Raw genomic sequence first — 21,805 nt, forward strand, 5'->3', positions numbered from 1 at the left:
TATTCCTTGGTAACTGAGTGCCAGAATACCTTTCCATCTGAGCTGTAACACTCAGTATTCTTTGGCTCCCGAGTGCCAGAATCCTTGTCCCATCCCATCTGAGCAGCCACAATGCTTACAGTGGCCACCACAGCCGGCTCTGCCTTCCACTTTCAAGAAAAATTTAATGTATTAATTTATGTGTATATGCATGTGGGTGCATGCATGCCACCGCACAGCTGTGGAGATCAGAGGACAATTTGCAGGTGCCAGTCCTCTTCTTCCATCATGTGGGCCTCAGGGATTAAACTCTGGTTGAGGAATTTGAAAGCAAGTGTTTTAACCTACTCAGACATCTTGCCAGCTCGCCACCTTGGTTGCTTGCATTTTCTTGTTGATTATGTGTGGAAGTATTTTGCCTACTTGTGTGTATATATTTGCACCACATACACATCTGGTGCCTGCAGAGGCAAGAAGAGGGGATGACTGGATTCCCTAGTACTGGGGTGACAGACTTTTTTCTTTTCCTGCCATGGAAATCTTGGGGCTGAATCATCTGCAAGAGCAGAAAGTGCTCTTGACTGTTGATCCATCTATCCACCTCCCACACCCCACTCCATCCACACACACCTCATTTTTTTTGTTGTTGTTGTATTTTTTTTTTGAGGGGGTAGGGTTTCCTTTTTTAAGGCACACTTTGGCCATATTTCTATACTAGATATGATTTCATGCCTCTGAAGATCTTCACAGATGACAATCCTGAGTGGTAAGAAGCCAGAACCACCAGCGAATTTAGTCAGCAGGTGGGGGGGGTGCTTTTTAGAGTATTTTTTATAACAGTCACAATGCATTATGGGCCCAATTAAAAAGTGTCTTGGTGATCCTTAAAGTAATTGAAAAGCCTGTTACTCTAGCAGTTGCAGTAAGAATTCATCAGTCAGTCACATTGATCATCTACATTTTTCCCCTTTAATAAAAATTAAGTTCTTCTTGAAAATCCACCTTGATGTTGTTCATGGGTCCTGGCTCCACATTCCCAGCAGCCACAGTCACCATCTGTCTCGTCTGCTGCTGTCTGGCAGCAACCTTGAACTTTGACCCATTGCTGTCAGGCACAGTTGTGGACACAAGTTCTGAGGTCACCACCGAGGACCGGAAGGAGGCACAGAATGGAAGAGAGGTACCTGCCAGTGAGGAGGCACACAAGTAGCAGCAGCTGACAGAGATGAAGAGAAGAAGGTGATGATGGTGAGGAAGAGGAGGAAGGGGAAGGGGAAGCAGACGTGGAGAGCGGGAAGCTGTGGGAGAGTGGGCAGCTGTAAAGCAGAGAGTTTATTGTATACAAACTGGACTAGATGTAAATGGTGATATCTTCCTTCATTCCCTAGCAGAGTCAATCAAACAGACACACTCAGTCCACAGCATTGCAGGGCACTGGATACTCTAGAATAGCTCCCTGGGTTCAAAACCAGCCTCATCTACAGTGACGTTTCAAGAGGATGATGTGGACAGCAAGAGGCTGAGGAGGATGCTGAGGATGTCCAGAAAGCAACAAAGGAAAAGTTAAACTTGAAAGACTGCTGTGACCTAGTCATTTCAATCCTAGGATCTCAATATGGTCACCTTCACCTGGAGAAGCATGCCCGTGCTCCCACACTGGACAGTGCCACCCACATAGGGCATATGTTGTTCACCACGCCACTGAGGGAATCTGCAACAAGGGAGGCAGAAATGAGCCCAAACCTGCAAGGCCCTGTCCCCTCCTTTTAAAGGAAATTTTGTTTGTATTTGAACTTAATTGCAATGTAATACTAGGGATCAAACCTTGCTTGAACATACCTGGCTGTTTTACAAGATTTATATGAGATGGCTAAAAAGGCCATTTTTCCCTCTCCTTTGCCTATGAAATTGCTATATTTATACCTGTCTAAAACAATGTCCAACTGTGGCACAGAGCCACACATGTGATTACAAATAAAACCTTAAATTTTATTTTGATCTTTTTTTTAAATGTAAAAACAAAAGCCTTTACTAATGTCAAGCATGTGTGCTCTCTTATAGCTACTTTTCAGTTTTCAAAGGTCTTGCTATGTAGTTCAGACTGGGTTGGAACTTGTGACCCTCCTGTGTTGGTTTTCCACATACTGTGTTTAGTGGGTTATGCTGGCATTTGCAGGTAGGAGCTTCCAACATTCTTTAGTCTGCCACCGTATTTCTCACCAAAATGCATGTCACTCTGTTTTCTGTTTTGTTGTCTTTTCTTGAACTGTCACTGTAGATGAGGCTGGCTTTGAACCCAGAGAGCTATTCCAGACTACCCAGTGACCTGCAGTGCTGTGGACTGAGTGTGTCTGTTTGATTGACTCTGCTAGGGAAGGAAGGAAGACCTCACCATTTACATCTAGTCCACTTTGTATACAACAAACTCTCTGCTTTACAGCTAGGAATTTTGCAGTCCTAGCTACTCCAGAAAGGAGTATCTCCAGTCTTGTGCAAGGCATGGAAAGAAACTGTTGAAGGTGTGCATCAATGGCCCAGGCCTGTAATCCCAGTGCTTGAGAGGCTGGGGCTCCATAATGAGACCCTGACTCAAAACGTATACCCCTAAAAAACAAAAAGCTGTTGTGATAATCACCCACAGTATAAATGGGTCTTGGGTGGAGTGTACTTGATTAATGTCCTTGCCTACTATGTGTAAGGTCCCCTGGGACTGGAGTTAAGAGCTACCCTGTGCCAGTGCTCTTAAGGGATGAGTCATCTTCCCAGACTCTTTTGTTGTTGTGTTTTTGTTTTTTCCTTTAGACTATCTGATCTTGTACCTTTACTGGCCTGAATTTAGAGACTGTATGTTACCACATCAGACCCTAAAGGAACTTGTCTTAAAGAAAAGAAAGAAAAAGAATTAAAACACTAGAAACTGGAGACTGGAAAGGTGGCTCTGAGATTAAGAGCCTGGGCACTCCTGCAGAAAACCCGTTCTTTTACCAGCACCACATCTTGGCTCATAACCACCTGAAACATAAGTCCCAGTGATCCATATCCCAATTTAACTCATCACCTTGCACCGTAAGGTCCCAGAGCCAGAAATGTCTGAGCTCAGGGAACCCCAGTCCTGATCAATTGAGCATTGTGGGAGTGTTGCCCTGAGCTCAGGCTTGGCATCTTGGAGCCACAGGCTCCAAAACAACCCACCATTCCGCCTGGTGGAATTGGTGGTCCACTGGGCCTGCCGAAGCCCTATTCCATTCTAGCATCCCAGAATGATATAACACATCTCTGGGCTGGACAGGTAGAGTCATCTCAGGCTGCCGGTGGTTAGCATCTCTGACTCCAGCCCCTGGCTTTCCAACCTGAAACCTAGGTGTTAGGATTGTTTCCAGCCTGAGCTCTTGATTCAGGCTCAGCAGGCCAGAGTTCCAGATCGCACCAGAGCACAGAGGAGTTCAAAGTCTGAAAGAACCATACAAGAGTCATGGCGCTAGGGGGCGCTCCCACTCAGCCTTTCCCTGAATAGTTGTGGTGTTCAAGATAAAATGCACCCGAGAGGTGTGGATACAGTTTAGACTTACAACACTCCTGTGGCATGTGTGAACTCTTGGATGAGGATCCCACCACAAGTCGTGTGGGGTCATAAGTTACATTTTATAGTCAGTAACCACTGTTATAGAGGGAATACCATTTTTAAATTTGTGGAAGTATACTGAAATCACTTGAGTTATAGAGTGAATACCTGTGTTTAAAATTAAACCCTCTCAGATGTGATAACACACCTTTAATTTCAGTACTCAGGAGGCAGAGCCAGGTAGGTGCCTAGCCAGCCAAGGCTACAGAGGAGAGAAAGGGAGGGAGGAAGGGAGAGAGGAAGGGAGGGAGAGGGAGGGAGAGGGAGGGAGAGAGGAGAGAGAGAGGAGAGAGAGAGAGAGAGAGAGAGAGAGAGAGAGAGAGAGAGAGAGCAACTTGTTGAGAACTATCTCAAAATAACTTTAAAAAGGAGGTTGCCACCCACCCTCCTTATCTTCAAAGCATAGGAAAGGGTCTTCCCCAGGCCGCTCCACCCGGGAGGCCCGGTCACCACAACCAGACAAACGGCATTCGCCCTCACCATATCCTCGAGCTCCTCAGACCTCAAGTCCTCCCCCTGTTCGAAGAGGAGCATCAGCATCGCCCCAAGGAAGGCAGTTCCCATCTGGAGCCTAAAAAGAAAAAAAAAAAAAAAAAAAAAAAAAAAAAAAGGCTGCCTCACCAAGCCCTTAGTCCGGAAGAAGGGTTTCCTCTACCGATCCGTCTCTGGATCTCCTGAGCCAGCAGCTAAAAGCCTTCAGCACATCCTCCTGTTCAGTCTCAGTCACCCTCCACAAACTGGTCCCTGCAGTGGCAGGCAAAAAGGCTAAAAGACCAACACCAAGCCCGTCCCCTGCCAGGAATTCTGATCAAGAAGGAGGTGGAAAGATGATGAAGAAGAAAAAGGACAAGAAACATAAAAAGGGTAAGAAGCACAAAAAAACACAAGAAGGACAAGGTGTGGCTGTAGCCACTGCAGCTCCTGCAACCTCTGCAGCTGTGTCTGCTGCCGCAACCACATCAGCACAGGAAGAGCCTGTGGCAGACCCAGAGCCCGGGAAGGAGACTGAAAGAGAAGCTGAAAACAACCTTGATGACTTAGAGAGGTACCAGCGGGGGGGCACTTCTATCCATGCAGAAGGCTCAAGTGTCCCCACAGTCCTAGGTGGACATGTTTGTTACCTTGTAAATTTTATTTGGTTTGTACTCAATTCAATTTCAAAATTGCTAAAATGTGTTTGAGCTTTAGACTATAACATTTGTTGTAATAATTGTTAGGTTGAAGTTCACCATGTTTTTTTGTTTTGTTTTGTTTTGTTTGTTTTATTTTAAGGGGCATGGATTTACATTACAAAGGTCCATGGTGTACTAGTGTCATTCTTCCGTTGACATTTGGATTATCTATTATCTCTAATAATTATCAGACATTAGAACTGGATGAATAAGTGAGGTGCTAAGAAAGGGGCATACAGACAAAGAAGCAGAATGGGGGGAGGGAGAAGGAAGCGACCTCGGGACAACCTGGAAGAAGGGGAGTTATTGTGGGTGGAGTGTGTCCTCTCACACAAGGACAGGTGACACAAGCTGGGCAAGATGGTGTCTACCTGTGACCATAGCATTCGAGGCAGAGGCAGGAGGATCACTGTAAGTTCAAGATTTGGGCTACACAGTGATGTCCTGGCCAGTTTGGTCCACAGCATAAGACACTGTCTCAAAAATTAAAACAAAAACCAAATCCCCTGGAGATAAGAGACTGGTTTGGTATGGGAGAACCCCTGTGAAGTAGGCCTCCCTCTCACACAGCTACAGAGAACCCCAACAACACTGGGGCTGCAGGAGATAAAGGACCTCCACTCAGGTGGAACCACTAGTGCCAGAATGGTCTGACACTTTCACCTCTCAGCTCTGTTCCGATGGGTCAGCAAGTCATTCCAAACTTACTCATTTATCTCTTATTTTCTGTTGTTTACCTTTACCTCTCCCGTACATGTCTCAAGGTGGTTTTCCTTTTGTTTGTATGTTGTTCAGTTAGGTTTTTAGGTCTGTTTCTGTTTCTTCATTCAATTCATTTTAAAGCATTCTTTACCTTCAGTCACATTACATAGACCCTGAAGGGACTCTGGCCAGCTCAGGCATGGTGAGCATGGCTCTGGCAGACCTTATCCTCCTCTCTGATTTCCCCAGCCTTGATAGACATGGTTAGATTACATTCCTAAAGCTAGCCATCAAGATCTATTCCTTTATTTGGCTAATTCCTCTTCCTGAGGATGACTACCAAGGTCCAGCTGTCAAAGTATTGAAGTCCACCAATCAAACTCCCCCTTTGGTTCACCTAATTAGCATGCCCAATTAAAATTAAACACCTCACCAGTATATTGGGTTTTCTCTTTATCTCCATAAACCACCATTTGCTTATGGGCTACTTCTGTCTCCTCTCTATCCAGAGGCATGCCATTCTTGTGCCCCACCTCCCCCCAGGACAAATAACCCAGCTCCCTCTCTCTTATTCCCTTCCCCTTCTCCCTCATCCTCTTTGTCTCTTACTCCCTGCCCTCTCTTCCTCTGGGGCAAATAGATCACCTTTGTGCTGAAAACTTGGCCTTAGGGGTCCTGGGTCAATACTTTTCCTTTCATAGCCCACCCCTCTTGTTCCTTTCTTTTCTTTTTCATCCTTCCCCTCCCCATTTTTCTTCTCAACTATCACCTTCCATAACTTGAACAATCCTTAGAATCCACAGCTGCTAACAATATCTCAGCTATTCCTTCTTAGTGAGTTCATCCACTGTAACATTTTCTCTCTTCAGAGTTGATCTACTACTTAAATTCTTTTCCTCACTCATCTTACTTCTTTTCTATGTTAATCCCAAAAGATTGGAGGATAAAGACCACCTCCAACCCAAATCATCATGGCCAAATTAATTAAAGTAAGTTTTTTTTATTCATATAGATGGGCTGTCAGCCCCTAAAAATGGGGTTCAAGAGATCCCCATTGGATCATCATCATTGGATGTGAGGGAGACAAAGTTTTAAAACTCAGGAGTAAGAGGTCTCCAAATGATGGACTTGGTGGGCAAAATAGGTGGGGTTACAGGTGCAGAACACAAGCATAACAAGTTAGTCAGGAATGACCACCTGAAACAAAGATGAGTGCAAGGTGGTCATAAGATGGTCATACCCACAGGTGGTCATAGCAAAGTAGTCTTAACGTTTTGGAACAAACGTAGGGTTGCAAGATGGTGAAACAAAGACATGGCTGCCATTTCCTGGAACAGGCATCCCAGAACCATTTGTACTTAGAGTTACAGGTGGGGTATAGACCAATCCATGAGAAACAGGTTTAACCAATCATAAACAGGAATGAACCTAGTTTACCTTTACTATAAGATAGCTTTAAGCCTAAGATGGAGATAGGCTGGTTCATGACCCACTCCTAATATTAACTAAAATCTGAGTACACTCCATATAATCCTTTGTTGTAGAAGTCTAAGGGGCTACTGTTATCAATTGGCTAGTAGGACAAGTCCCATGGTGGTAATACCAAACAGCTGTGGTTGTCTCTCAGTTAATAGCAAACTCAAGGAATAGTAAAGGACACCAGGATCTCCTGTGTGAGTAATTATTTACTGCACTACACACTCAGAACCAAAAAATCTTCATCTGAAAGAATGTAGTTGATAGCTGGACATTGGTGGTGCCCACATTTGATCCCAGCATTTGGGAGGCAGAGACAAGCGGATCTCTGTGAGTTCAAGGCCAGCCTGATCTACAGAGCAAGTTCCAGGACAAAAGGCTCCAAAACAATACAGAGAAACCCTGTCTTGAAAAAAAATGTAGTTGATCAATAAACATGATCTATCATGTCCAAATTTCTCTCTTTATTATTTTTGAGACAAGGTCTCTTCTGGTAACTCTGGCTGGTTAGGAATGCCAATATGTAGCCAGAAAAGATCTTGAACTCTCAAAGATCCAGATCCAACTGTCTCTGCTTCAAGAATGATGGGAATTTGCATGAGCATTGGCCCTAGTCACTGTCATTTTATTTAAGAGCCTTGTGTGTATCTCTGGATTTGAATGTTGGTGGGAGGTCCTGCAATCAATTCCTACAGTTCTCCTCATACCACTATATTTTGATTTCATAACTAGAAGTGTCTTCTCGAGTCTTTGCAGAACAATGAAATGCTGATTTCCATAACTGGCCAGCTAGCAGATTTAACTCTCCTGGATTTTATCACTGACTCTGTGAGCTCAAGCTCATCTCGGAACTTCCATTTCCCTTTAAAACATCCAATCAGAGAGCTTGGTACCCTGAAGCACACTTACAATCTCAGCTTAGAGGACCAGCCTAAGCAATGTAGGGAGAGCCTGTCTCAATAGCAAATGAAAAACAATGCCTAGACACCCCTGGGATTGGAATGGGGCTCAGTTCTTTGCCTTACTGTCCTGTTAAAATAACTTTGAAATTTAAATTGTGCATGTACATTTATTTATTTATTTGAGTCTGTGTGTCAGTGCCCCATTCTGCTTGTGGAGGTCAGAGAACCACTTGCAGGCAAGTTTTCACTACCTGGGCCCTGGTGACCAAACTCATATCATCAGGCTCACCAACCAGCACCTGACCCACTGATCTTGCTTTGTCCTCACTGTTTGGTGTTTTTGTTTGTTTGTTTGTTTTGAAGATTGTTTTTCATTTATATGTATGTGTCTGTATGAGTTTATGTGTACCATATTAGTGCAGGAGCCTATGTAGGCCAGAAGATGTGTTGGATCCTCAGAATCTGGACTTACAGGCAGGTGTGAGCCACCTTATAGGTAGGTTCCAGGAACCAAACCTGTGTCCTTTGCAACAGTAGTAATTGCTCTTAACCACTGAGCCACATATCTAGCTCCTTTGTTTGGTTTTTAATGTTATTTTATTAGCTGTGCCAGTGTATGCTATGTCTGTGAATGAGGACATGTGAGTGCCACGGCTCACAAGAGGTCAGAAGACAGTCTGGGATGGCAATCCCAGAATTCTACCTTGTTTGAGACACTGTCTCATTGTCACCGAGTAATCACAATGGGCTGCCTCCTGCATCGAAGAGTAATCACAAAAATGCCCCACTGACATGTTTACAGATCAATCAGATAGAGGCAATTCCTTACCTGAGTGAGAGTCCTTCTTCCCAGGTGTCTTTCCTTTGTGTTAAGTTGAGAGCTAAAAGGGACAACCATCAACAATGGAGCCAGCCTTGAGGCTCTGCCATGTTCTCCACACCCTAGGAGCTTCAGCAGGCATGCAGTGGTGTCTATTTTGGATAAAAGTCAGCAGTTCTCACTCACAAGATCATGAAGAGCTCCTTCACATCATTAGATTGTTGACTGTGAACATGCCTCATCCTACATCCTTGGCAGCTATAGGCCCAGCTGCCACAAGCTTTACTCTTTCCTTTTTATTTCTTCTTAAATTGATGCTTTATTCATTTAGATTGTGTGTGTGTGTGTGCACGCGCGCTTGCACTGGGCTACAAGCCCAGAAGAGGGTGTTAGATCCCTAGAAGCTCAAGTTACAAGTATTTGTGAGCTACCTGTCATGGGTCATATGGAATTGAACTCTGATTCCCCTGAAAGAGCAGCAGCTAGCCCTCTTAAGAGTACTTAATCTTCCTGGCTGAAAGCAAATGTACTTAGCCACTGGACTATTATTCTGGGCCTTGAGTGTTTTGTTTTTAATTGACATGTTGTAATTGCATATAATTTATAGCATACAATGTGACATTTCAGTGTCAATGTATAATGATCAGATTGCATAAGGCATGCTTTTTTTTTTCCTACTAGGGCTCAAAACCAGACCTTCATACTTTTAAGACAAACTCTCTACAATGTGAATGGTGTCCCCAGACCCTTACCATTTGTTTGTATTGGGAATATTCAGAATTGTACCTTCCAGCTGTTTAGAAATATTCTGTGAGGTCTTATGAGCTATAGCAGTAGTAGTTGTTGTTGATGTTATTTGAGACAAGGTCTCACTATTTAGCCCTGGATAGCCTGGAACTCTCGATGTAAACTAAGCTGACCTTCAGCACACAGAAACCCACCTGCCTATATTTCTACTTCCAAGTGCTGTTGACTAAAAGTGCACCCCACACCCTATAGTAAGCTTAATGCTGTCTTCCTTTGGGCACTGTAATACATACTTAATCGTGGCTGATCCCTTACCCAGCACCTCTCCAGTCTCCCTGCCTTTCCTCTTATACTGCCTCACCCCAGTATTCTCTTTTACACTTTCATATTGCATCGTGTACTATCCAAATGCAACCTGTATCCATCACCCATCTCATTCCACCCCTCATGCCCCACAGTGCCTCAGTTACTGAGCTGGAACAGACCCACCCACTTGTTCACTGATCACAATACCCATCATTTTCCAAGGGCTGCTTCTGCACCAAGAGTGTAGAAAATGCTATGCTCTGGGATTTGCTTTCCTGAAAGCTAATTATTTTGAGAAAGTCAAAACTAACCCCACCTTCACATCTACACCAAGGGACCCCAGCACTGAGGGCAATCCTGCAGTAGAGAGTTCCCTGGTCCTTTGACATCTGGAAACAGAATACAATGAGTAGTACATAGCATTTAACTTTATACATATGGGTGCTTTGCATGCTTGTATATCTGGGCACTCCATCCATACAGTACCCTCAGAGGTCAGAAGAGGCTTTTTGGATACCCTGGGGCTGGATTTACAGATAGTTGTAGACTACCATGTAGGTGCTGGGAACTGAACTCTAATCCTCTGGAAGAATAGCCAGTGCTTTTAATGGGGGGGGGGCATCTCTCTGTCCCCAGAAGAAGTAATGGAATGGTTTGGCCTAACCCTTATTCCCAAATTGTTCCTGGGACTAAAAAGGCAGTAATAAGAAAGGGCTGGAGAGCTGACTCATCAGGGTTAGAGCACTGGTGTTCTTCAGAGGATCAGAGTTCCATTTCTGCTATCCATGTGGCAACTCAAAACCATCTGAAACTGCAGCCCCAGGGACCCTTACACCCTCTTCTAGCTTTTAGGAATGCATACACATGGTGCACAGACATTCATAGAGGAAAAATAGCCACACACAAAAATAAATTTTACAATTTTAAGAAAAGAAACACGGGATCATTTCTTTGATCACTGTTTCAGGGCCACATATCCCAATTCATCTGTAGGCTGAGGCAGGATCATCCAAAGGGTAAGGGCCTGCCTGACATACCGAATTATTTCAAGGCCAGCCTGTCCAACTTTTCAAAACAGTTTGTTATCTTCTTTGTGTGAGACATGTGTGTGGGCATGTGCATACCATGTTGCTTGCGGAGGCCAGAAGACATGTGCGTGCATGCGTGCGTGCGTGCATGCCTGTGCGTGTGTGTGTGTGTGTGTGTGTGTGTGTGTGTGTCTATGGTTAATTGTTCTCAAAATTAATTATTAATTAATCAAGAAAGACACGATCACTTCTGGGTCTGCCTGCAGACCTGCAGGTCAGATCCCAGCTTATCTGGAGGCTGAGGCAGGAGCATCCAAAGTTTAAGGCCGCTTGAATTACACATAGTGAATTCAGGGCCAGCCCATACAATTTTCAAAAGAAAAACAAAACCACTTTATTATGGTGTCTGTGTGACATGTGTGTGGGGCATGTGTGCATCATGGTGCCTGTGGGGGTTAAAAAGACAACTTTGTGGGGTTTCTCCTCATAGCTTTTCTGTGGGTCTTGGGAATTGAATTCAGGTGGTCCTGTGCATCCTGTGACTGAAAACACCTTTACACCCACTGAGCCATCTGGTTGGCACAGCCTGTCCAATTTAAAACACCCTCTTTTTTTTGGTTGGTTAGTTCTGGTTTTGAGACCATATCATACTTAGTATCCTGGCTGGCCTGGAAGGCACAGGAATCTGCCAGTCTCTGCCTCTAGAGTGTTGAAATTGAAAGAGTACTGTTAAAGTATTCCTGGGCTGTAAAGACAAAAATTTACACTATGAATTGGACCTCTCTCTCTCTCTCTCTCTCTCTCTCTCTCTCTCTCTCTCTCTCTCCCTCTCCCTCTCTATCATTACCTCCCCTCAGGGCAGGGTCTCTCTATGTAGCTTTGGCTGTCCTAGGCCAGGCTGGCCTTGAACTCACAGAGATCTGCCTTCCAAGTGCTGGAATTAAAGGTGTGCACCATTGCTACCCAGCTACTTTGGTATTATTAACCAAAAGTGGCCACAAGTATGCTCATGCGTTGCCCACTGTATGTAACTAATCCGGTACATGCATGATGTGTATGCATGTATGGGTAATGAAGCCACAGCATGCATTTGGAGGTCAGAGGACAATTTTATGGAGTTGGTTCCCCTCCTTCTACCTTTATTTTTAAGTATATTATTTTTGGTTTGTGTGTGTTTCTGTACTTATGCACATACCATAGCCCACATGTGGCATCCAGAGAACAGTTTAAAGAATTGTCCCTTCTTTCCATCATGGAGTTTGTCATGGTTGGGCTCAAGCACCTTGACGCACTGGGCCATCTTGCTGGCTTTCCTATCTATGCATGCTTTTCTGGGCTCACAACCATCTAAAACTCTACCTCTGGGGTGATCCGATGCCTCTGGCCACCCTGAGCACCTGCACTAATGTGTACATGCACATAATTAAAAATTATAAAAACAAAACAAATTTTGTCCTCATCCACAAGAGTGCCAAGTCCATCACACATGTTGCTTTCCAACACGCACAGCTGAGTCTGTGAGACAGCTATAGGCTTTGAATTCCTTCCAACTTTTGAGCTCTATTAAGGCACTTTGGTTAGATGACCATCACCCTAGCAGGCCAGTGACATCCTGCAAGGACCCACAGCTCATAGTGTCTTCAGCTCCTAGGCGGCAGGCCCTGCCAAGGGACCTTTCCCCACAGGCTTTGCTCACAAGCCAATGGACTTTTCCACAGCCCTGGCAAACTTGGGGGGTAGTTGTACCTGCCCCATTTGCTTGACTCTCCTCAGAGACCCAGTGAGCATTAAATATGGTGACAACTTTTGTCACGCTTGCCTCAATTTTTCCTGGAAAGATCAAAGGGGCATCTACCCCTGCCCTATCTGCCCCTCTTATTTCCCACAGAAACACTTCAGCAAGAACTTCCAGATCTGTAACTTCACTGATCCCATGAAGCAACTGTAGAAGAGGAGCCCAGAGCAGAGAGAGGAGGTCTGAAAGGCGTGCTGTGTGTCAGAGGCACAATCAGCCTCTGACCCTTTTCTGTATGGAGGATCTAAACATCTTATGTATCCAGTGAAAATTGTTTGACAAACACAGGATGCACTTTGTCTTGATTGGAAAGCTGCCCCTCGTCATAGGAGAATTCTAGAAGACAGCATGAGGCCTTTGGAGTGTAAGCTGAAACAAGCTGAACCAGCACTGGTCCTGCAGCACAGAAGAGCTCTTGAACTGAGGAGCATGTTTGGATACAAAAAACAAGAGGTACGTTTTGAATTTGAGCAACTCCAACTGTTTATGCAGAATAAGCATGAGGCACTGCTAAATGACATGTACACTGAGGAGCTGGTGGATTGACCAAAGCTGCAGGGATATCTTGGGACCCTGTCAGACCATGTACACACATTAGAAGATTTGTTGGAGGAAGCAGAGTCACATGTCACACTCCAAACAAGCGCTCCAAGAGTCTGCCACAGATTTGAAAACCTGAGATGCAGCCTGAGCTCTGGGCCCCTGCCAGAGATCAGCCTATCTCTGTGGGACCACCCTGAGTCTCCGCCTGCCTGATCTTTGACCCCCATTGCCAAGCCTCTGCTGGAGGGAACGTCCTAGATCTGCTTTCAGCACACTAAGCCCACCTATCCATGTAGGACCAACCTGAGTCTTCTCCATCTGCCTGATCTTTGAACCCCATGATCTTTGACCCCCATTGCTGGGCCTCTGCCAGAATGAGTCTGGGACCAGTTCAGGTTGAATCCCCCCACACCCTTCCCTGGGAACTCCCTGGATTGGTCCCAAATCCCCCCACCCCTCGTGTCCTGTCCTCAGCCAGAGCCAGAGCACTCCTGGTGTTCTGATACACAACCCTCCCACCAAGAACCTGCCCCCCCCCACCCTGTGCCCTACCTAGCCCGCTGCCCCACTGCTCTGGTTGAGCACTGGAACAGAGGGCGGATCCAACAACCCGGCCACCTCCAGGGAATTTCCTGGAGCTATTCTGAGCATACTAGACCACTATCCAAGCAGAACCACCCTGAGTCCCTACCTGCCTGATCTTTGACCCCTATTGCCAGGCCCTGAGTTCCTGCCTGCTTGGTCTTTGATCCAATCTCTGGGCCTCTGCAGGAGGGCCACTCTGAGTCCCTGTCTGCCTGATATTTGACTCCCATCACTGGGCCCCTGCCTGAGGAGAGACCTCCAAGAGAGCTTGGACCACCCAGAGCTTCAGACATCATACTTCTGACCCACCTAGGCCCACAGGGGGAGTAGCATAGAGAGAAAGACCCCACCTACACCCACTGGAAGAAGCGATAGGAAGATAGCAATACAAGAAAACACCTAAAGGCAAGCATGACACCACCAGAATCCAAGGACTCTACACCAACTAGACCTGAACACCCCAAAGCAGATGAAGCAGAAAGGAACCACTTAAAAATTATCTTCATAAAAATGATAGAGGCCTTCAAAGACGACGTGAGAAAATCCCTTAAAGAAATGGAAGAAAAAAAAAATTGGAAGAAATAGAGGAAAAAAACATGCAAAAAATGCAAAAAATGAACAAATCTCTTCAATAAAATAAGGAAAGCCAAGAAAAAAACAAACAAGTGAAGGAAACAGTTCAAGACTTGAAAACTGAAATAGAGACAATAAAGCAAACACAAACTGAAGGAATGCTGGAAATAGAAAAACTGGGTGAACGATCAGGAACTACAGGTGCAAGCATAACCAACAGAATACAAGAGATGGAAGAGAGAATCTCAGGCGCTGAAGATAAACTAGAGGAAATAGATACATTGACCAAAGAAAATCTTAAGTGCAACAAATCCTTAACACAAAACATCCAGGAAATGTGGGACACTGTGAAAAGGCAAAACCTAAGGATAATAAGCATAGAAGAAGGCAAAGAAGCCCAGATCAAAGGTGCAGAAAAGATATTCAACAAAATCATTGAAGAAAAGTTTCCCAATCTGAAGAAGGACATGCCCATGAAAGTACAAGAAACATAACAAACACCAAATAGACTGGATCAAAGATAAAAGACCCCTTGACACATAATAATCAAAACACCTAACATACAGAATAAAGAAAGAATATTTATTAAGAACAGTGAAGAAAAAGGCCAGGTAACATATAAAGGCAGACTTAATCAAAATTACACCTGACTTCTCTCTGGAAACTCTCAGAGCCAGAAAAGTCCTAGATAGATGTTCTACAAGCACTAAGAGTCCTTGGATGCCAACCCAGGCTACTTTGCCCAGGAAAAATCTCAATCCTATACATGGAGAAAGCAAGATATTTAATGACAAAGCCAGATTTTCACAATATGTGAAAATCTATAAATCCATCCCTACAGAAAGCTCTGGAAGGAAAACTGCAACTCAAGGAAGTTAACTATGCTTCACAAAGTCATAGGCAATAGATAATCCCACTTCACCAGAACACAAGGGTAAAGTAGGGCAAAGAGATTCACAATACCAACAACAACAACAAATCTAAAACAAACAAGCATTAACAATCAACGGTCCTTACTTTCCCTCAACATTAATGGTCTTAATTCACCCATAAAAAGACACAGGCTAACAGAATGGATACAAAGACAGAATCCATCCTTCTGCTGCATACACATCTAAGCTTCAAAGAAAGACATTATCTCAGGGTAAAGGGTTGGGAAAAGATCTTCCAATCAAATGGACCCAAGAAGCAAGCAGGTGTGGCTATCCTAATATCTAACAAGTTAGACTTCAAACCAAAATTAATCTAAAGAGATGAAGACAGTCATTTCGTATTCATCACAGGAAAAATGCATCAGAACCAACTCCCAATTCTGAACATCTATGCCCCATACACAAAGGCACCCACATTCATAAAAGAAAATGCTAAAACTCAAAGGTCACATAAAACCTCACACACTCATAGTGGGAGACTTCAATACCCCACTCTCAATGCTAGATAGGACCACCAGTCAGAAACTTAACAAAGAAACAAAAGAACTAACTGAAATTATTTCTCAATTGGGTTCAACAGATATCTATAGAACATTCCATCCAAACACAAAAGAATATAGCTTTTTCTCGCTCCACATGCAACCTTCTCTGAAATCCACCACATACTAGGTGACAAAGCAAACCTTAACAGATACAAAAAAAAAAAAATTGGAATAATCACCTGTATCTTATCAGACCATGATGCTTTAGTTGGAATTCAACAACATAAATTGGGAAACCCTACAAACTCATGGAAACTGAACAATGTGCAGTTGCACCATACCTGGGTCAAAGAAGAAATAAAGAAAGAAAGTAAGGACTTCCTAAAATTCAACGAGAATGAGGACACAACATACGCAAACTTAAGGGAAACTTTGAAAGCACTGTTACGAGGGAAGTTCATTGCCCTAAGTGCCCATATGAAGAAAACAGAGGATAATCACATTAAAGAATTAACAGCACAACTAAAAGCCTTAGAATAAAAAGAAGCAAACTTACCCCGGAGGAGTAGATACCAGGAAATAATCAATTTGAGGGCTGACATCAATAACGTAGAAATCAGGAAAACAATACAAAAAAAATCAAAGCAACAAAGAGTTGTTTTTTTTTTTTTTTGAGAAAATCAACAAGATAGACAAACCTTTATCCAAGCTAACTAAAAAGCAGAGAGAACACACAAATTAACAAAATCAGAAATGAAAAGGGGGACATAATAACGGACACAGAGTAAATCCAGACAATTTTCAGGTCATACTTTGAAAACCTGTACTCCACAAAATTTGAAAATTCAAAGTAAATGGACAAATTTCTGGATGACTATCATTTATGAAAATTAAATCAAGAACAGATAAACAACGTAAATAGACCTAAAACCCCTTAATGAAATAGAAGCAGTCATCAAATCCTCCCAACCAAAAAAAGACCAGGGCCAGAAGCCTTCAGTGCAGAATCCTACCAGAAATTCAAGGAAGAACTAATATGAATACTAATCAAATTATTCCACACAATAGGAGCAGAATGTTCGTTACCAAACTCTTTTTATGAGGCCACAATCACCTTAGTACCCAAGCCACACAAAGACACAACTAAGAAAGAAAACTACAGACCAATATCCCTCATGAACATTGATGCAAAAATACTCAATAAAATATTGGCAAACCCAATCCAAGAATACATCAGACAAATCATACACCATGGCCAAGTAGGCTTCATCCCTAGGTTGCAGGGATGTTTTAACATACAAAAATCTATCAACATGATCCACCATATAAACAAACTGAAAGAGAAAAACCACATGATCATATCACCAGATGCTGAAAAGACCTTTGACAAAATTCAACATCCTTTCATGATAAAAGTCTTGGAGAGATCAAGGGTAACAGGAACATACCTAAACATAATAAGAGCAACATACAGTAAACCAACAGCCAACATCAAACTGAATGGAGAGAAGCTTAAGGCGATTCCTCTAAAATCAGGAACAAGACAAGGCTGCCCTCTCTATATATATCTCTTCAATACTGTACTTGAAGTTCTAGCTAAAGCAATAAGACAACAGAAGGGGATCATGGGGATAAAAATTGGAAAGGAAGAAGTCAAACTTTCACTATTTGCAGATGACATGATAGTTTATATAAGTGACTCAATAAACTCTACCAGGGAACTCCTACAGCAGATAAATACCTTCAGCAAACTAGCAGGATACAAGATAAACTAAAAAAAATCAGTAGCCCTACTTTATTCAGATGACAAAGGAGCTGAGAAAGAAATCAGAGAAACATCATCCTTTACAATAGCCACAAACAACATAAAGTATCTTGGGGTAATGGTTACCAAACAAGTGAAAGACATATATAATAAGAACTTTGTGTCTTTAAAGAAAGAAATTAAAGAAGATACCAGAAAATGGAAAGATCTCCCATGCTCTGGGATAGGTAGGATAAACATATTTAAAATGGCAATCCTGCCAAAAGCAATCTACATATTCAAAGCAATCCCCATTAAATCCCAGCACAAGTCTTCATTGACCTTGAAAGGATAATACTCAACCTTATATGGAAAAACAAAAGACCCAGGATAGCCAAAACAACCTTGTACAATGAAGGAACTTCAGGAGGCATCACCATCCCTGACTTCAAGCTCTCCTACAGAGCTATAGTTCTGAAAACAGCCTGGTATTGGCACAGAAACAGACAAGTAGACCAATGGAATTGAATAAAATCCTGACATTAACACACACAACTATGAACACCTGATTTTTGACAAAACAGCTAAAAGTATACAATGTGAGGAAGAAAGCATCTTCAACAAATGGTGCTGGCACAACTGGATGATGGTGTGTAGAAGACTGCAGATAGACCCATGTCTATCCCCATGCACAAAACTCAAGTCCAAATGGATCAAAGACCTCAACATAAATCCAGCCACACTGAACCCCTTAGAAGAGAAATTGGGAGGTACAGGAGACTGAGACTGCTTCCTGAACATAACTCCAGTAGCACAGACACTAAAACGGACAATTAATAAATGGGGCCTCCTCAAACTTAGAAACTTCTGTAAGGCAAAGGACACAGTGGACAACATCTAAAGGCAGCCCACAGACTAAAAAAGATCTTCACCAATCCTACACCTGACAGAGGGCTGACCTCCAAAATACAAAGAATTCAAGAAACTAATCACCAAAACACCAAATAACCCTATTAAAAACTGGGGTACAGAACTGAATAGAGAACTCTCAATAGAGGACATCAAAAAGCCTGAAAGAAACTTAAGAGGGTGATCAACATCCTTAGCTATCAGGGAAATGCAAATCAAAACAACTCTGAGATACCATCTTACTCCTGTCAGAATGGCTAAAATTAGAAACACCAATGACAACTTGTGCTGGAGAGGATGTGGAGAAAGGGGAACACTCCTCCACTGCTAGTGGGAGTGCAAACTTGTACAGCCATTTTGGAGATCAGTATGGCAGTTCCTCAGGAAAATGGGAATCGGTTCACCACAGGACCCAGCAATCCTCCTCTTAGGTATATACCCAAATGATCTACATCCATGCAACAAAGACATGTGTTCAACTATGTTCGTGGCAACATTATTTGTTATTACAAAGAACTTGGAAGCAACCTAGATGCCCTGCAACTGAAGAATGGATAAAGAAGATGTGGCACATTTACACAATGGAATACTACTCTGAGGGGGAAAAAATGGAATCTTGTAATTCGAAGGCAAATGGATGGAACTTGAAGAAACTATCCTGAATGAGGTAACCCAGTCACAAAAAGAGGAACATGGAACATACTCACTCATATATGGATTTTAGACATAGAACAAAGGATCACCAGCCATAATTCACACTGCCAGAGAAATTAGGCTACCAGGAGGATTCTAAGAGATTCATATAAGGCCTTGCACAGAAGGGGGAAGGGACAAAATCTCGTGAGCATATTGGGAGTGGGGTGAGGGGCAGTGAGTGGAGAGGGAGGTAGTAGAAAGAGAAGGGAGGAGAGGAAAGTACGTGGAGCACGTGGGACTAGGAAGATTGAGTCAGGGTTGCAATAGATGAGAGGAGAGAGAGGGAGAGAGAGAGAAAAAATCATAAAAGAGTTTGAAGAGAAAACTGAACCTATAGAAATGTCCAGAGACCTACAAGACTGACCCCAACTAACAATTGGATCAACAGTGGAAAGGCTACCATAAATGCCCTTCCTTGATAATGAGATCGATGACTAACTTATCCACCATCATAGAGCCCTCATCTAGTAGCTGATGGAAACAGAAGCATACATCCACAACTAAACACTGAACCGAACTGGAATATAGATGCAGAGACAGAGGACAAGACCAGGCTACAGAAACCCACAGAGACAGCTGACCTGAACAAGGAGGAGCTAATGGGCCCCCAGACTGACAGCTGTGAAAGCAGCATTGGACTGACTCAGACCCCCTGAACATGGGTCTTAGTTAGAAGGTCTGGTCAGTCTAAGGGACTTCGGATTGTGGAACCAGGATATGTCTCTGGTGAACAAAAGGATTTTGGGAGCACATTTCCCATGGAGGGATACTCCCTTAACCTAGAGGAAGGAGGGAGGGCCTAGTCCCTACTCCAAATGACTTGACAGATTTAGATGACCCCTCTTGGAAGGTATCACCCTACATGTGGAGTGGGGGGGGGATGGGAGGGATGGGTGGTCAGGGGGCATGGAAAAGTGGAATAGAGGAAAAGAGGGAGGAAGGGAGGGAGAGGGAACTGGGCTCGATATGTAAAATAAAAATAAATAAATAGACAAATAAACAAACAAACAAACAAATAAATAAACGAAACCTGAGATGCACCAAACTCAACATTCAGGACAAAGTAATATGGTCTCGTTCTCCTGCCACAGTATTTTGGTTTGGAGAGAGTCATTGAGCGATTTCAAATAGATGTGATGTTTGATCTTGACACAGCACACCCTCAGCTTGTTATTTCTGAGGACAGAAAATATATGCTTTATAAAGAGGCAGGTGAAGTGTCTGTGCTCGCCCTGGGAGATTTCCCCTCTGGCCTGCTCTTCTAGGATGTAAAGGATTTCATTCGGGTCATTGTTACTGGGAGGTAAAAGTGGGAAACAAGCCACATTGGGTGTGTGTCAAGACAGCCTTCCTGGGGACTGGAGTGAGCAGCCCTCAGTTGCTGGGGGCTTCTGGGCAGGAGGGAGAAACAGTGAGAGCAGCTATGTCACCTACAGGCCTAAAGAACTAAGGTTCTGCCAGTTGCAGCCAGCAAGATCGGCATTTTTTGGATTATGAATTGAGTGATCTCTTCTTCTGTAAAATGAATGACATTTCTCCCCTCTACACTTTCAGTAATCCCTTTGCCACCACAATTTGGCCTTATTTCTGCACAGGAACAGATTCTGAACCTCTTAAAATATTACCCACACTACATCTGCATAACAGAAACTACAGGTCTTAGTTCTTCAGTAATTTAGACTGTACATTTAAGCTTGGAATTAAACAATACAAACAAAAACAAATCTTCTAAGTTTAGCCACTGAAAAGCAGACTGCTTTGATCTAGATTGGTTTTCAGGAAATTAACGCGGTAGTGGTTGCCCCAAGTGTGCACCTAGCACCTGGGAGGTTTGGGTAGCAGCAGGAAGACAGACCAGCCTAGGACCTGCCAGCTGTTTTCTTTTTTCTTTTCTTTTTTTCTTTTTTTTTTTTTTTCTTTTTTCTTTTTTTGTGTGTGTGTGTGTAATTTTTGCTTATTTTACATATCAATCCCAGTTCCCTTCCCTCCCTCCATGCCCCCTCACCACTCTCCCATCTTACCCCCCCCAACTCCACAGGGAGGAGGGAGCAACAAAATCTGTCAAGTCATTAAGAGTAGGGACTAGGCCCTCCCTCCTGCCTCTAGGCTAAGGGGGTATCCCTCCATGAGGAATGTGCTCCCAAAGTCCTTTCATGTACCAGGGATACATCTCCTTGGCTGTTTCTAATCCATGTTTCAATCACTGATCCTTCACACAGCAAATGCACTCCCCTCCCCTCTTCTGGTGATTATCTCAATGTGTGAAGCCACCATCCTCATAGGCCAAGCCTTCTGTTTATCTCCCAAAAGGGGCAGCAGCATCTCTCATTTGCATCACTGGTTTTTGTTTGTTTGTTTTTGCCGGAACTGGTTCATTCAGTGCCTCTCCTTCCCCTGCATTCTGTACTCTGACATATGTTTTTATTGTGTATGGGGGGAAAGGGATGGGCCCATATATGTGTGTGCATTAGAGGCCAGAGGACAACCTCAGCTGTCATTCCTGGGGATTCTGTTTACCTCCTTTTGAGGCAGAAGCATGTTCTGGAGAAGCATGCACAATTAGACTAGAGTGGCTAGTCATTGAGTCCCACTATCCTATCTCTCCCTTTCCTGCATTGGATGGACAGATCTGTGCTACAATACCTGGCCTGGCATTTTTATGTGTGTTCTAGATATTGACATCTGGTTCTTATGCTTTCCAGGCAGGTTTTTTTTTTTTTTTTTTTTTTTTTTTTTTTTAACAATGGAGCGGTCTCTTAGAAACATTGGGTAGCCTACAGCAAGAGGATTAT

General features: G+C 43.5%; 1 protein-coding gene across 1 annotated transcript; it reads left to right on the forward strand.

The window, feature by feature from the left end:
- The first annotated feature begins 4,428 nt into the window (after positions 1–4,428).
- Trim60 (tripartite motif containing 60) lies at positions 4,429–20,676 on the forward strand. The gene is given in 9 exon segments (XM_051181909.1): positions 4,429–4,646; positions 12,528–12,708; positions 12,710–12,842; positions 12,845–13,274; positions 20,071–20,225; positions 20,228–20,341; positions 20,344–20,451; positions 20,454–20,492; positions 20,495–20,676. Coding segments are annotated over 9 exon segments (1,560 nt in total).
- Positions 20,677–21,805: the final 1,129 nt, after the last annotated feature.

Source organism: Phodopus roborovskii, unplaced genomic scaffold, assembly GCF_943737965.1.
Source record: "Phodopus roborovskii unplaced genomic scaffold, PHOROB, whole genome shotgun sequence".
In the NCBI taxonomy this organism is placed as follows: domain Eukaryota; kingdom Metazoa; phylum Chordata; class Mammalia; order Rodentia; family Cricetidae; genus Phodopus; species Phodopus roborovskii.